We start from the raw sequence: 16,817 nt of genomic DNA, 5'->3' as shown, positions 1-16,817 counted from the left end.
GTCCACGTGGCTACAATGTGTGTGCCCAAAACGTGGCAGAGGTCATGTAGCGCCTAGGTCTGAGCCTGGTCAAGCCTTGTTTCATGTTTGGAAATCAGCAAGTATAAACAAAACTAAAACAAACGAGATAGGACACATGTAAAACTGAATGAACAAGCAGTCATGATTTTGTTATATTTTATTATTGGCTAGAAAGATGTTACAACAACAACATCAAAGATCCCATGTTTTCAATACACAAATGTATTTCTGCTGGGAGCGGCCCACATGTGCCTCCTCAGCCCATGCTACTCCTCCTCTGGAAATGTCCTGTCTTAGCTGTTGTACTCTTGAAGAGCCTGAGCCATGAAGAGCTTGCCTAAGTTCTGGGCGGTGAACTCTTTGATGTTCTGGCAGTAAGTATTAATCTGGCCTGTGTGTTTGAAATAAAAAGAGAATCATGATGTTTCACAATGGTAAAATGACTCACAACTCTAATCAAAGAAGAATATCAGAATACAGAAATCATCAGTGTTTTCTTTCAAATCTAAAATTTGTTAAGAATTGATTCTACTGTTCTTTAAGGCAAAATAAAGAATACAATTTCCTTTGAGAAGAAACTGTCTTCCATTCTTGATGATATGGAGAATGAAAGGTTATCAGCTGTAAGGACCCAGTAGCACCTAATCGAAAGGCAGTGACTCTGAAGATCAGAACAACGGCGTATGAAGAGAACTGAGAAAAACAGCACTGGCTCACGTTAGCAAGTAGAAAGGAGACACTAACAAAATCACAGAACTGCAGACCAGCCAAATCCACCTGACACAGCTATGAACAGGTACGGCAGTTTTCATTCTGAGCTTGTAGAAATGTTCAGGGTCTGCCTCCCAACCTACAAACAAGAGCGTAGCCCTCTTGCAGAAGCGCTCCATTACAGCTTTGCTTGTCTTAAAAAACGAATCTAGTCCACGGCAACAGCTACACATCCCTTGGAAGTATAAGGACTACACTTTTGTTTCAACTGCTGCTTAAGGAGAGAACTGTGCCTTGGTTTCCCAAACCTAACTTCTACATGTTCTAGACAGTTTTAAGCAACTTGGATTCTTTACTCACCCAAAAAAGAAAATAGAATTGAGAAATTGTGAAAGACCAACCTGTGAGTGCGATTTTTCACTCCAATAAATTTCTCAGCTGGCTGATAGAATCAAATAACACTTAACAGTATTTCTAAAGAAATAAGCCAAATAAGAGCATGCATGTGACACACTGAAATCAACTTCTGCAGGAAGAAGGTGGTGACAAAATGTCCCCAAAGAAAGTTCATCCAGAATTACATTTATGTTGTCATAATTTAACTGACATTTTCTTCAAGTTAGGAACTTCAAGTACTCAGTGTACAGTGCTAGAATAGAAGATGAAAATGGGCTTGAACCATATGATCCTTTGCGTTACAACACTAAGCAATTATTCTCTATGAAAAGTGACCATTCTAGAAGCCAACCATGCCATGTCAAGTGTTTAGGAACATACCCCACGAAACACTGAAACTTAACAGACACACTTCAGAAACAAGCTGCTAGACTCAAATTCATCTTTCAGCCACTTTAAATATATTCACTTTCGAAGTCTACTTTTCTATTTGTAAATTTCTCATTGTCTTTTGCTTGCTAAAGAGCAGAGAAAACCAGCCATGTTTTGCACTGGCCAACAATACCTGCAACGAGCAGCGAATCCATCCTCGCAGGGGCCTGGTGTGGCTTGAAGAGTTTGGACAGGTCCTCCTCAGGGAGCGGGGGTTCTCCTCGACTCTGGCGCTGCATATTTTCCTGCTGGCGACGCTGCTGGTACTAAAATTCAAAGTGCAAATGGGTTGTTCATTTTTCTGTCCTTGGAGAAAAAAGACCTCTTACACAACTAGAAAACCTGGCTGCTCTGACTTCCAATTTTAGTTTTATAAGTGGCAGTATTTGGTAACTTGCTTCTAAGAAGCTAAATATACTAACAGTAGAAGAAAATTCCTTTTCTGCAAACTCTCGTGTCACCCTGTCCCCTGAGAGTCTGTAACTAATAACTCAGAGAATAAACAGATTCTGCAAGAGGAGGCTTTGAAAGGCTCATGATTAGTGGGTGAAAGGAGTAACTAGCATTTGGACAAAGGAGTCCATGATTCATCCTAATTCCAACAACTAAGTAATGAACCACCACACCAGGCAATCCTTTCAACTTCACCCCCGTGGAGCTAAAATCACCGTTAAGAGCAACGATGTTATCACCACCGTGTTCAGGATCGTTACCATTCTTACCAGTCAACTGTGCTTTAGCTCTGTAGCTAAGAATGAAAGCCATCTCAGACAGTTCTTCAGATACTTTCAACTCTGAATTCGTGATTGTCAGAAGAGAAGGTGGCAATATATAGAAAGACATAGGTGAACTATAAAACATGTGTGTTACACTAAAAAGGAAACAGCTGTAGAGAGCTCACAACAGCAGTCGAAAGATACCCTGTACAGACTCCTACTGGTCAGGAAATGAGACCAAGATGGAAGAGCAGAAATTGAGTGACTGGATTTCTATGAAAACTAAGGGCAATGACAGTTTTCCCTAAAGAAGGAGAGTAACCTCCTTTCAAATATTTCTTTACTCCTTATAGGGTATGAGAGTAAAAGACAAGCCTAAAAAGGCATAAATGATGCTGGTAGGTATGAACAAATGTCAAATGTGGGATTTCAATACATTAAGGCTCAAGGTATCCACAGTATGACTGGTTTCCATGATCACATGGCTCCTGGGTGACAGATACCCAAGCTGATGCCCCAAGTGAACCCTTTACCTAGGAAAAGCCAGGAGGAGAAAATCAAGTTGAGGTGTCCCCTCCCCACAAGTTTATCAGAGATCTGTAGCTACCACATGTTCAGTTTAAAAGGGTATGGTATAGATTTTTTGGTACCAGGGATCAAATTCAGGCCCTTGCACTTGTGAGGCACGTGGCAAAACCACTGAGGCAAATCCCCGGCCCTAGATTTATGTTTTCTCAATTCAAATGTGGCAAAATTATAATTTTAAATTTCACTATATGCATGAACTCTAATAATGAAAATTCCTTGAAATACAATATCTTAGCATCAGTTGATTTGCTTAGAATTTTATGTTTAAGTACTTTGAGGGGGTACTGGGGATCGAACTCAGGACCTTGTGTTTATGAGGCAGGCAGCGGCACCACTGAGCTAAAGTGCCAGCTAAAGTACGTTTCAATAAACAGAGAGAATGTAAAAACCACTTCACAGACAAATATTGTGGAATCAACTTACGTGTGAATCAAATACTAAGAACATTTTAGAGCAGTACAGTCCAAAAACATATTCCAGGAACTGTGAAAACCACGCAGCCTTCAGGCAATACGGGTGAAGAAAGGGCTAAGCGGCCACAGAAGTACACATGAGAATATTCAGGTAATCCTAGGGTTTTTGTCTGTATTATGCTATCTATTTCACAGCAGTAAGTCTATTATTTCCTATCAAAATTGATACTTCTTAATCATAATCGCTTAGTTTTTTAAAAATGAACTGAAGACTGCTAACTATGCGGCAATGAGCCACTACCAAACCAATTACAGTTAGTAAAGAAATGAGCTGTAACATTCTGGAATCTCTTTGCCACTGATTTTCTCAATATATGTATCTCTTATTTGCATAACCTTGACGTTATACCCTGAGCTTAATATACTGGCTCTCTCTAGTCAGGTATTTTTAAGTACAGGGTATAAATAATGGAAACATATTTTATAAAGATTCTTCTTTTAAAAGATGATATAGAGTATCAGCTAACAGTCAATGTTTTACGAGAGGATGTGGTGCCCTGTGAAAGGAGTCCTGGACTTCCCCGTGATACTAACCTGATGTTTCTGCTGCTGCTGTTTGCTAGTATTCCGCATGTATGTGTTGTACTTGACTATGTCTTGGCTCATTTCATCCACTCTGTCCATCAGCAACTGCAGATTCTTCCCCAGATGATTGCTAAAATGCAAAGTCACCTACGTCACTCTAAGTTATCACTGCGCCACTGCTGGGAGCAGTGCTAATATATTAACTGGGTGTGCCTTTGTTAAAGCAATGAGAGCTAAAGGCAAGGGCAGAGAAAAAAACATGAATCAGCTTAATACTATTCAACTCTGCATACCAAACAGCATGAAAGCATAGGTACATGACACAGTAACTTAAGCATACTTAGTGAGACATATATAATGCACATTTTTTTAAATCCAGTTTAACTTAAAGTTCAGTACTCCTGAAGACTTCCTTAACAGATCCCACCTCAGTGTGCAGTAAAGTTATAAGAAAGAGTCCTGCAAACTGACTCAGACCTCTGGCACACCATTTCTTCACCAAGCAGGATCCAAAGGAACACCAGTAGTATTTGCTCTGCAGAGTCGGGGAAGAGGTGCCTCTCCTGTCTTTCCTAGAATCTGCAGCAGTAAAGGCTCCATACTTCTGCTCTCTAGGATTTTCTCTCATTGCAGCTCAGTCACTAAAATCTTATGAAGTGATGCTAATGCCTGATACAATGACTCTCACATTTAGTGGTTTCTCCTGCAACCTACCTACAACGGTAAGTGTGGACAACTACCACACAGCCAGGCGCTATGAACACAGCCGGCTGGGAGAGCAGTGGCCCACACACTAGTCTCACACAGATCTTACTGAAGTCCCATCAGGAGTCAGGGTGGTATTAGGAAACAGGGGACAACAGTGAGTGTGACAGAGGGTGCCACCTTGTTGGAGCTTGTAACTGATGGAGATGGGAGCAGGGCGAGGAGAGAGATAAGGTACCAGCGTATGCGACTGTCTCCAAGATGACAGGCCAAAGCCACAAGTTAGCAGCCTGTCATACAAAAACTATCCTAGAGAAAAGAAAGTACAGGTACTGACGGCCTGAGGCGAGCAAGGAGCCGAGATCCAATTTCTGAAAACCAAAAGGCCTAGCATGGCTAGGGCGGAGCAGCCAGGTTATGGAGGCCCCTGATCAATGCCGCCTGGAGGATGTGGATGCAGGGAGGGAGACCCAGAGGCTGCATCACAAAGGGGCCCGGAGTTGCGTGTGTGACGGCTTGGACTGTGCATGACCCGCGGCTGCTGTGTGCCGGGATTAAGAACAGAATTCAGGAGAGCAGCTGAGAGTCTACTGGGAGTGCTGGCGAAGATGCGGGAAAACTGAAACTCACGCACTGTGGTGGGAATGCAAATGATGCAGCTGCTATGGAAAAGTGAGGCTGTTCCTTACAAAGCCAGATGGAATTACTGTACGAACCAGAAAGTCTGTCAGCAGCAACACTGCTGTGAAGAGCAGGAAAGGAGAAACCCAAATGCCTGCATCAAACGATGAATGGATAAACAAACTGTGGTATATCCGTAACAGAATATTATTCGGCAATACTCAAGTACTCAAATATACTATTAACAATGGGTAAGCCGGAAAGCTCATCACAGAAGGTCACTTATTCTAGGAGAATATTTTACAAATGAACAGGCAGGTTCACAGAACAGAAAGTAGATGCGGCCAGGGACAGGGAGTGAGCATGTAAAGGAAAAGCATTACACTTCGTTCGCAGTCAGGAAATGTTCCAGAACTGGTGGTGGCCGCACAACATCGTGAATGTACTGGGAACATACAGAAAACAAACGGCACGTGCGATTTTTAGAAATTGTACAAAAGATAAAAGCTCAGTCAGAAATAGTGGTAACGTGAACAAGGACGGCAGCAGGACCACGGAGGAAAGGGAGCAGAGATGAAAGAATTCTAGAGAGATTCCACACAACTAGCAATTTGTACACGCCAAGAAGAAGCAGAGGACAGAATCAAGGGTGGTGCTGTCTCCTGGCCTGAGGACCAACCCCAGTTACAGAAGAGGGAAAGACTAACGACAAAATTGGCCGGACATACTGGGAATGAGTGAAAGCAAATTCAACTGAAATACAGATTCTATCTGTAAACTAAAGCAAATTAGAAAGTGAGGGCTCTTTCTGAAATTGTGAAAAGAATACAGAATTGGGCAGGAGGGAGAAAACTTGGTTCTTAATCCCAATGTGGCAAGTACTTCATCTGTCTAGGAGTCAAGTACATCTTTAAAATTAAACTTTATTTCCTATTTCTCTTATTCCATTGTAAATTTTTAAGGCACTTTTAACTCTGAAACATTTCTTCTCTGGAAACCAGGTAAGTACTTGATTTTCTCATTTCTTGATAAGTTTCCTTTAAATCTATCCAACTCAAGTATCTGGGTATATGGCTTAAGGTAAGGAATGAAAATGACTTCTTTCCAGTAGATAATCAGATATACAGATCTACTGGTCAGATAGGCACACTACTTTATAAACAACTTCAGGAATAAATTTATTAATACTGCACCTCACATATATTCTTTCAACACATACCAAATCCATAATTACTTTTGCTAGTCATTTTGTTAGGATAACTAAGAAATAAGCTATATAAAATATTGGTGCACCTGACACATAGGGAGAAGAGAGCAAAGGACAAAGTGGCAGGTAAGTGCTGAAACAGACACACAACAGAAGCATGAACAGTTTGGTAGAACCAGGTGAAACCTCCTAGAACATCTGACAACTACAATGAGTTTTTGAAATGGAGCCGAGGGCAGTCAGACGGGGTGGATGGGAAGGGATATTGCAGGTTCTGGGCACAAGCATTATGCTCAGAGACCCTAGCATGAAAAATATAAGCAATTTAAAAAACTGTAAACAATTCAGTCATCAGGAACACGGAGACGCCTAAGACCGAGGGGAAGGGAACTCTAAAACTGCAGGGCAGACCACAGTCATTGTGTAGCGTGCTGAAAGCATGGACAGACAGTAAGCCTGACTGTGCTCTAAGGAGAACGGACCACAGCAAAGGAGTAGGATGAGCACCCAGTGTGCATTCAGAAAGATCACTACAATTCTGAAAGAAGAAAAGGTTGCAAGCAGTTAGTTAAGAGACTGTAAAAATAACCAGGGAGAGAAATAATGAGGCCTTGACCTAAGGTAACAAAAGTCATGGGAATAAGATGAAGTCACCCCAGGAATGTATTATGGAGAAAGATAATTTTACTTAAAGATGAGCACTGTGGAAGATGTAAACAAACCTTAAGAATTGCAGTTTCGTAGACCACAAGCGAGAGCGTTCCCAGAAGAGGCTGTGGACAGTTTGACATGCCGATGACTGTCCTCACCCAGCCTCCCAGCTGTAAGAAGCCTTGAACTTGGGCAAGAGCACTGATGTTAGACAATGGCAGAACACTGCAGAGCATGCTCAGTGGGAAGTGAGGGAGGCAACATGGCGACCGAAATGCCTATCAGTAAGTTAACTATGAAACAGGAGAGAAAATGCTGCAGAAAGTGAAAGAAGTTGGATAATAATCACACAAGTTTGAAGGTGTTCACTTTGTAAGTTTGTTTTTTCAAAATGAAGGAGGCTTGTTTAAATGTTCTTATTTTCAGGAGATGCCAACCAAGTATTTAGTCATATTTACCCCTTACTTTCATATGGTTTAGAGTGAAAAAGTAAATGTTTATGTATAGAAATGGGCAGTGGTGCTATGACAAGACACACGATTAAATCTAAGTAAAACATTCCATGGATGAACATTCACTGTAACATGCTTTAAACCATCTGGAGTAGAACATTAAAAAAATAATAATGGGAAAAATACATTAATAAAGAGAACCAAAAAGAACCGGGATAGAGGAGGACTGAAAATCTCTTGAGGAAGGAGGAGCAGCTCAACTGAGTAATACAATCTCCAGAAGCAAGGGCAGAGCAGAGCTGGCCTTAGAGGACAGATCATTCTTTGTCACCCAGGAAAGAACTGAGGCCCAGAGAGCTACATTAAGTATAGAGATGCCATGAGCTACATGACTGACTGTTAATCAAGCCATTCATGCCAATAAGCGCAAAGGAAATCAGGCAAAGGGAAAGATCACCACCAGTCCCATGACAAGGAGGTAACAGGGAGATCAGGAACACTGGAGCAAACAGAGGGAGGTGCTGGCACAAGTGGAGAAAGATCTAGTACCTGTCGCCAATCCTGAAATTTGGGAAACTGACCACACTAATTTTAGCAATGAGAAAGGCACTGCTAAAAGACTCCCTATCCTTCCACCACATGTCTTTAAAGTACTAATATTATATGCTGTGAAAGGGCACTGCCACAAGTATGTATGAACTTTCAAGTTTTTATAACATTTATATTATAATAATGCTCTTTAGAAACTAACCAATCAGAAACACTAAAAAAACCTGCACTGTATAAGCCCTTAAGGGCACCAGGAATTCTCACTCAGTACAGACCTACTTCATGGTAACATTCATGGAAAGATCCATTATCCAGAACAATTCTGTGGGGATCTTGTCAGTACCAGTGCAACCAGGACACTGAAGGAGTTACTGCTCAGTGCGCGGTGTTTCAGTAACACGGGCTTTCTTTCTATTGCCACGGAAACAAAGAACTGCAAACAGATAACTTAAACAGATGTGAAGCAAGACATGGAGTGCGAAGTCTGCCCTGGCTACATGGTCAGTGCATGCTTAATGTAAGACGCTCACTTACCTTCTGTAAAAAGAGGAAATAAAAACCGAACTGTTTGTCAAGTGTGAAAAGCTGAAGGCTTGTGTTCCACATTTTTAAAAATAAAGACTGTCATGAAATAACCATTACTAGGACATCTAATGAAAATAAGAAAAAACCTAGAATTTTTTTAAAAATGAAAGCAAACATAGTGTGCATTATTTAATAGAATAAGTTTATCTGGTAAATCCAAGAACTGGTACCCACATATGGGTCAGCAAAATGTTTAAGGAGTGAAATAAGAATGACTGCTGGTGAAGCTTTATATGTACAAAAACTCCGTGGCAACTGTCCCGGTCACCACGTTACTAATGTTAGAAATTAAAGTTAGGATGCACAAAAGGTACACCCAGCTCTTAGGAACAGCATTATCAGTGTGGCTCCAGAGGATAAGCACTGTGTCAAGGTTGCTTTTGTGTTTTCCCCCCGAAAGAAACACCAATTTTCCCTTGAAATTATATTTCACCAGGAAAGCAAAGAGTCTCTCTTCCTAATCTACCTAAAAATATAGAAGATAAAACCATACCAGAATACTGTTCTAGATCTTAGCTGCTATGGCAAGCTGAGAACACTTCCTTGGCTGTTACAGCTGCTGCTCTGGACAACTGGACATTGCAGTCCAGCCTGAGGAAAGGTAAAGACGTAAATTGTATATGCAAAAGCTTTTATGTAGTAAATTTTAAGTTATTATGCAACTATATACTTAATATATCAAATGTGACCTCACATGCTGAAAAAGGTTCTTAGCTCAATGCTTTAACTATAGGTGTGTGGAGAGTGTTTGTGAAAGCAGTGAGGAAAAACATGACCCTTGAAAACAGACAAATTTAAGGACTATTATGCAAGTATGTTTGCAGTCAAACAGTACACTCTTTGGTGCCAAATGAGCCTGCAGCCTGGCTGTATCACTTAGCACTCCATTTACCATTCAGTCCCCCTGCTGCCTCGTCCGGACCTTCGTGTGGCTTCTGTGATGATTAATGGGATGGAAGGTGCCCCACCCCTGCCCCTCCCATGGCAGGGCATGGAGCCAATGCGGCCCCTGGCTCTGGGGTCATCTCCCTCGTCCCCTCTGGGCAAACTGCCAGATCTGCATGTCCCTCTGCTCTGAGTGTCTACCCAGGATAACTAAACTCTTCAAACTGCTGCTCAGACCAGTAGCTTGAGAGAATATACCTTGCTTCTTACAGCCAACAAGCACACCGATTACCTACTCTCTCCATTTTCTATGGAAGGGTACTGCCAGATTATCTTCACCATGGAAAAAAAAAACAAAAAACAAAATGCCTGAGGGGCACTGAAAGGAGCTGAGGATGTGGCTCTGTCCACACCTCTGCTACAGCAAGGACTGGGGCCAGGTGCTGCTCAGCGCAAGACTGCTGGCCCACATGTGCAACGGGGGTGGAGGCTGGCGGTGAATAAAAAGAGATAGCTTATTTCATAAAGAAACAATGTTCTGGGACATCTCAGTCGGCATTTTAGAAGAGAACAGTCCAACTAGACCGCTAAAGCAGTCACACTGGAGGAAATCACGTCCCTGCTGTCAAAGATGGCAAAAGCCAGTGTCAAAATTTTGACTTGAGCTGAATCCTCAAATAACTGCCAGTTTACTAATGAAGTCTGCATCTGAACAAGGGCACCGCAACAGTATGGGGAAAAAAGCATCTCTGCTCTCCTGAGCACTGTTAGGATCCAGACAGCACAAGATAAATAAAGCCTCTCCCACAAGTGCTTCTCAGATCAAAGCATGCGCAACTCAGTACAAGAGTGGCCATTAGTACTGAAACAATGTGCTTTGTTTTACCACTTTGGCGGTTTTCCCAGGGCTGGACATGTTGCTACATACACCTCAGAAAACTCAAAATGGTCTTAGGTGATTTCTTTCTCTTACTGCACAAGAAAAGCCTATGTAAATTCATCTTCGGCAAGAAGCAATAAAAAGGTCCTCTTCACCAGGCAGGGCCACTTACCTGCTAGCGAGACTGAGCAGCTCGTGCTTATCCGCCACAGCTGACTTCTTCTCCAGCTCCCACATCAGGACGTTGATCAGATGTGAGTTTTTAATTACTATCGGCACTTCTTCAAACATGTGCTCAAAGGTGGTATTTGCCTTTTTCAACCTGTGAAGCATGTTAAAAATACTTCGGTCTGGTGGCCAAAAATGTTCAATTTGGCTATTTCATACATTTTACCTAATTACAGGCCCTCTCCAGGATCTTTCCTGTAGCCATATTCTTTAAAAAGCAAAACAGGGAGAGGAGCTAGAGTTTTACAGAGTAAAACATATACAAGTAATCCGAGTGTCAACTTTAAAAATGATTCGAATGTGAACTATATGCTCAGAAAAATAAATTTTTAGCAAAAGAACTATTCTTTGCTATTGGATACCTTAAAATTTCACTGACATTAAAATGTAAATGTCATGGTTATGCTACATAATCTGTATCTAAAACACCGAAAATAAATAGCTAGGAAAAATACTCTATATTTCTTGGAAAGCTCCCTTTTAGATGCTGAACTAAAAAAATTAATAATCAGAACAGTCACAGCAGAGTCACACACAGCAGCGCACAATGCAGCAGTCACTCTGTGTGCAGGAAATGTTCATGAGCTAGGTCCTCTTCTTAAAAACTACACACGTTAATTATTTCTAGAACCAAACAGAAAACCAGAGATGAATTGTTCTATACGAAGTCAAAGCCACTAACTCTGGCTTCATAATAAAAATTTCTACAATTAACAGAAAACTGAATTTTAGTTTTTAAAATGTAAATATTCCAATGCCAGTAAGCACGACCACAAAAGAGCTCCATCAGTTAGTTTTCTGCATATCACTTCTGTGAGGCACATCCTTTACAAATCCTTCAAGTATATCTTTTTTCCCACCCCCTCACGAAATAGCTCACAAAACAAGACGTGAAGTCTGAGGCAAGCTTGCAACGAGCCAGCCGCTGACCTCTTTAATCCTCCCTTTATGCTATCATTTATTTCTTCAGATGCAGTTTAGCAAATTAATTCCATCTCTAACTGAATTCATTCCTGGTGAAAACAGATGAGGTGTTCTATAAAGAGTAATTTAAACACGGAAAGAGACAAACCTAGTGGCACTGGGCATACAGAAAACTGCGACAGTCCACATGGTGAAAGCATTACCATAGCACAACCAAGGATTCAATAAATGTGGCAAACTGAAGACTTAAAAGAAAACACTCCATGCTTTACCATACGCCCCATGGGCCCCCAAACACTTACGCTTCAGGGGAAAAATCCTTCTCTTTACAAACTTCCATCAGTTTAGGAGTCAGTCTGTATGCCTTCAGTGAGAGAGACCCTTGCGCAGTTTTTATGGGATCTTAAATAAGGAAAAGAGAAAGACATTACTAAAAATTTTGCCACCACCATGTTCAAATAACACTGGTTCTAGCCACATTCTGTTACTTATTATACAATATCACATCTTTGCAAAACAATCAAAATAAATAATCAGAACACAACTTGAAATAGATTCAAATCATTTATAGCTAACAGGAAGTAAAGAGATACAGGGATCTATTTTACTTAGGATAACTTCCTCCCTAAAGTAAAAACAGAAGATTAAAAATATAGTTAAGAAATTCTCAAATCCATTCCTCAGCTAGAACCACTGAAGTTATTATGAATGTAATCTATATTTTATAAATCCTGTATAGCTAAGAGGAAAACACCGATGAATACTAAACATGAAAAAGTGTCATATGCACTGGTATACTCCAGTCAACTAATTTAAAATGAATAGCCTTGAAAACAAATTTATCCATCCTAATAATCACTGTTCATATTTCTTGATCAAAGCAGATTGTAAAAACAAAACCACTAAGTCAAAGTGCTGTCACAAAAGTGTCTTTTTAGTTTCAGAGAAACAAATTTTCAGAACTAACTGCTTACACACTGCGCGAGAGAGGGAGCTTAGCACTTGCCGCATGATAACGGCTCTGGCGTGCCAGTATTCGCCTAAAACCTGTGTTAACATTCGTGTTGTCTGAAACTTAACACAGTGAAACTTTTAGCAATAGGTGATAAAATGAAAACCAAAATAGATTGAAACAAGTGGAAAATTCATCAAGGTCTGATGATGCAATGTTTCCAGCCAATATAAGTACACTTTAACAACTTGTTCTTTACTATAATCCAATTGTTAACATACTGAAACAATTTTGGGGCAACTCATAAGATTGATCGTATTCATTAGTATTTTTTCTGACAGATACTCAGAACGTTACATTTACTTCTCAGCTGGAAACTATATGCAAGTCTGCCAGATACGGCAAACTGTGAGTGTTTGGGGAGGGGGAGGCTATAAAGCTGTTAAATTGCCTACAGTTCTGATACAGCACAGAACATCTGGTCTGGAGAGCTTGAGGAAACACCATTAAATAGGCCGAAAAGAAAAAAATCTTTGTGCTAAGAAACAGTCCAGGTTTTGTGCACTGCTGTCAGAGGTATAAAAAACTTGGCAAACTGTGCTACGATTGGTCAGTCACGTAGGGAGCCAGACACTGCAGCAATCGGGGTTTGTTAGACATCTGGTTGAGTTCCACAGGCCGGTCGGTGAGGGAGGGGAGATGGCGGAATAAAAATGAAGCAGCTACTCCAGCATTCCAAAATGTACACATCAGGGCTCTGATAGCAAGAAAAATAAACAGAAAGAAGGAAACCCTGTCTAGACTTAGCTGCTGCTGAGGCTGCTGCAGAAACAGGGTTGGTATTTACTTGAGAAAGCCTGCCAGGCTGCTTTTACAGGCAAAAGACAGAAAGCAAAAATAGCAGTAATAACACGAAGGGAAGAAAAGAATAATAACGGAACCTCCTACTAACCGTAAATGAGAACGACCGACTCTTCAATGGCGTGCTGGTAGCTGAACTGAGAGTCCAGCAGCGCCCGGGTAACGAACGAGGCATAGTAGGTGGACTGGTACCAGCCCACGTGGAGATGGTCGATGTTCACGTGGCGAAGGCTGCGCATCATTTCCATCTGATACTGGACTGGGTAACACAGAGGGGAGGGAAAGAGCAACCTTATCACGGCACCGCACTAAATGCAAGCTTTCCAGAAACAAATTCTACAGAACTACTTATTAGCTATAAGGAACAGGATACTAGAGTGTAAAATACCCCATTCAGCGTAACAAAACCACACTTCCAAATCATTCCAAATACAGGGGTTTTCCTTTACTCATTAATGAAAAGACCATTTTGTAGAAAAGGTACTAAAAAGACAATGCTAATGCCTCCTTCTAAACAAGCTATCATTAAATGTGGTTTTTGCACCTCTTATTAAAGCTCCAAAAGTAATAAATGTTTAAAGAAAAATTCATGTAATTACTAAACTGGGTGGACTTAAGATGTTTCATTAAGATGGATTGATGAGCAAGAATAGTTATCAATCTCTTCTTCAATACAGCCTTTAGAAGTGGAAGTTAAAACAATCAGCTACCACATCACTGATATAAGAACAGAATATAGACTACAGCTGATTTAAAATTTTAGAATTCATTTCTGCCTTCATCTGGTGCCCCCTGCTGCATATACTAAATTTTTAAAAAGCCTTTCCCTTGTCTATGTGTTTCCTTTGTGTTAAATAATAGACTTTTTTTATTAGAACTGTTTTATTTTAATCACCATGTACAGAATGAAAAGGTTTAATGACTTTTACTTTTATCAAATTAGTCACTATAACGTATACTATTAACTTAAAGCAGTATCAGTAGAAAAAGAATACAAGCCGAAAAAAAAAAAAAAAAAAGCAGTATGAAGGGTCCAGGGATTTAGCTCAGTGGTTCGCCTGCAAGATCCTGAGTTTGATCCACTGTACCCCCCACCCCCCAAAAGCAGTATGGCCCAATAATGCATAACAAGTAAAATAAATGAAAAAGTTTTATAGTCAGCATAATATCCAAACTATTTCTATCAGAATGAATGAATGTTACTCCATGTGGAATAACCAAATTTGCTTAACTCCAAACCTAACCATTTCCTGTGTCTGTCATTTCTTTGGTTCCAGTGGTATTGTTTTAACACACAAACAGGACCTGGGATCACAAGCATAACAGAGCTCTCTACAGGTACACCATCTTCTTTGTCAACACTCCTTGCTAGGCAGAGAAATCCTAAGTCCAGTTATTCTAAGGATGGTTGTCATGCTACAAGGCAGCCACCTGTTAACTACTTAAGAATTAAGTGTTCTGAACTTCTCTTTTGCTTTGTAGAAAAGCCAAAGAAAGGAAACACCCACAGTTGTGCTCTCCCCCTCTGGAAGTCCATGGCAAAGCTGCAACAGAGCTGAAGCTGTGCCACTGTCAGGGTACACATGAGGTCAAGTAACTGTGCAAAGTGAGCTCGCTCATTCACAAAGGAGCACAAGTAGTACTGTGAAGGTGCTTTGACCAGCACTGCTTCTCTCGTTGTTTGCTTTTAAAGAGTATGGGGAGAATATGATCATTATGTATATAAAAAGTGTGCCAATAAAATTTATTTTTAAAAAATAATGGGCACCGGGAGAAGGTGATACGTATATACCAAGCCAGAGTTCCTGTAGATTTATAAACGACATGTGGAAACAATCCCTTATTGTCTTCTTATAGTCTAGACCAGCGGCGGTGAACCTATGGCACACGAGCTGAAGGGGGCTATTTGTAACATTGAAAGCTCTGAAACGTTCGCCATCGCTGGTCTAAACTGTTACTAACAAATACCACCACCCTGGAGATCTACTTTATGTACCGTATGATAGCCTGAAGCAGTATAAACATGTATGTGTCCATTATCTTTTATCTTAATATTCTATCTCCCCATGCTTCAGCTCCTTTAACAGATCTACTGGGCATCAACCACATACACTGAGAAGTGCATAGCATCATGGCTACAACCTCTTCCTGTTCTAAAATTCTAATCAAAATACATGATTTGGCTAACAAAGTTTAACCACATCTAACTTGCATATTAAAAGTTCCAGTATTCTAGGTCAAAGAGGAGTTGAAACTAAAATTTGGTATTTAAAAGGAAAGAAAAGAAGAGATGGGGACAGACTACTTAACAAATGATGGCACAAACCAGATTCAACAGAATGATTTTTTAAACCAGTACTTACAAAGCACCTGCTTGTGTACCATCTCGCCATAACAAAAACAGAGGTTGTTCTCCCAACTTGAAGATGGAAGAGAAGAAAAACCTTGCAATCTAGAGACACTGTATCCCTTGGGGGATGGATCTTGATGTCCACTTCGTGATCCCTCTCTGATGTTTAGTTTTCTCAGCTCCAAAAAGATGTGAGCACTCCCAACCACAATGCTAGGGCTCCGCACTGTTCTTGGGATCTCTGACTTAAAAACAGTGATTTGCTTATTAGCTAAAGCAGGGCCTCTAGTGTGCATGCATTATGATTTAAAATCAAATTTCTCTTAAAAAAAAAAAAAGGTCTCTAATCTTGCTAAGACTCCCCTGAAACAGCCTGAATAAAAATAGATTTTATAAGGGCACTTTCAGTGTAATGAGGTAAACAAACAAACTCCCCAGATCTGTAGCAAACTTCCAAATTCCTTCTTATCCAAAGGCTTACCTATTTTACCACCCCTCCAATAAGAATAAGAATGAAAATGAAGTATTTTTCTACACTCCAGGAGAGTCCACAATAGAAGACTGTAAGTTCAAGGTTGCTCAATGTATAAATAAATCTGATCCCACTGCATTTACTTCTGGGGACTGAGAGGTAGAGAGATCAGCTGGATCACTGGAGGGAAGAATCAGGGGAACATGCTGGCTTTCCTCTCTTACCACATGCCAGATTTTAGGAGGTTTTAAATTCACTTATTTGTAAGTCGTAATGGTTTTCATATCACCTAAATATCTTACGTGAATATAAAAATGGTTAAGAGCAATGACAGGTAAATTGATAAAACTGCTTTTTAAAATCTGCAATTCATTGGAGTTTTATTATTATACAACAAACCTGTGCTGTGCCTATTCTACTCAAGTTTCAGGGCGTTATCTTAATTTGGACTTACTGCTCAACTTAAGGATTTGTTTTTGAAAGCACGCATTAAAAAACCATGGCCTTTAACAGCGCCATGTGGAGACACCGCACAGAGACAAACAGACCTAGACGTGAGGGTAGGAAAGGTGGGGCTGGGGGACTGGAGACTGGCAAGGCCCAGGCCTCTGTTGGAAACCTGACCGAGTTTGC

The 16,817-nt window shown here is 40.6% G+C and overlaps 1 protein-coding gene across 1 annotated transcript in view; it reads right to left on the bottom strand.

Moving 5' to 3' along the window:
- Positions 1-297: 297 nt before the first annotated feature.
- The window catches only part of Eif3h (eukaryotic translation initiation factor 3 subunit H), an 87,657-nt gene continuing 71,137 nt past the window's right edge, over positions 298-16,817 (bottom strand). Inside the window, exons 3-8 of the mRNA XM_010619523.3 lie at positions 13,454-13,621; positions 11,852-11,951; positions 10,570-10,719; positions 3,872-3,992; positions 1,694-1,826; positions 298-412 (exon numbers count right to left, since the gene is read on the bottom strand). Coding sequence (XP_010617825.1) covers positions 315-412; positions 1,694-1,826; positions 3,872-3,992; positions 10,570-10,719; positions 11,852-11,951; positions 13,454-13,621 — 770 coding nt within the window. The 3' untranslated portion in view covers positions 298-314. The remainder of the gene's footprint in view (positions 413-1,693; positions 1,827-3,871; positions 3,993-10,569; positions 10,720-11,851; positions 11,952-13,453; positions 13,622-16,817) is intronic.

The sequence above is a fragment of the Fukomys damarensis genome, unplaced genomic scaffold, assembly GCF_012274545.1.
Source record: "Fukomys damarensis isolate Sample0158 unplaced genomic scaffold, DMR_v1.0_HiC HiC_scaffold_5, whole genome shotgun sequence".
Lineage (NCBI taxonomy): Eukaryota > Metazoa > Chordata > Mammalia > Rodentia > Bathyergidae > Fukomys > Fukomys damarensis.
This window is presented reverse-complemented; position numbering and strand designations above follow the sequence as displayed.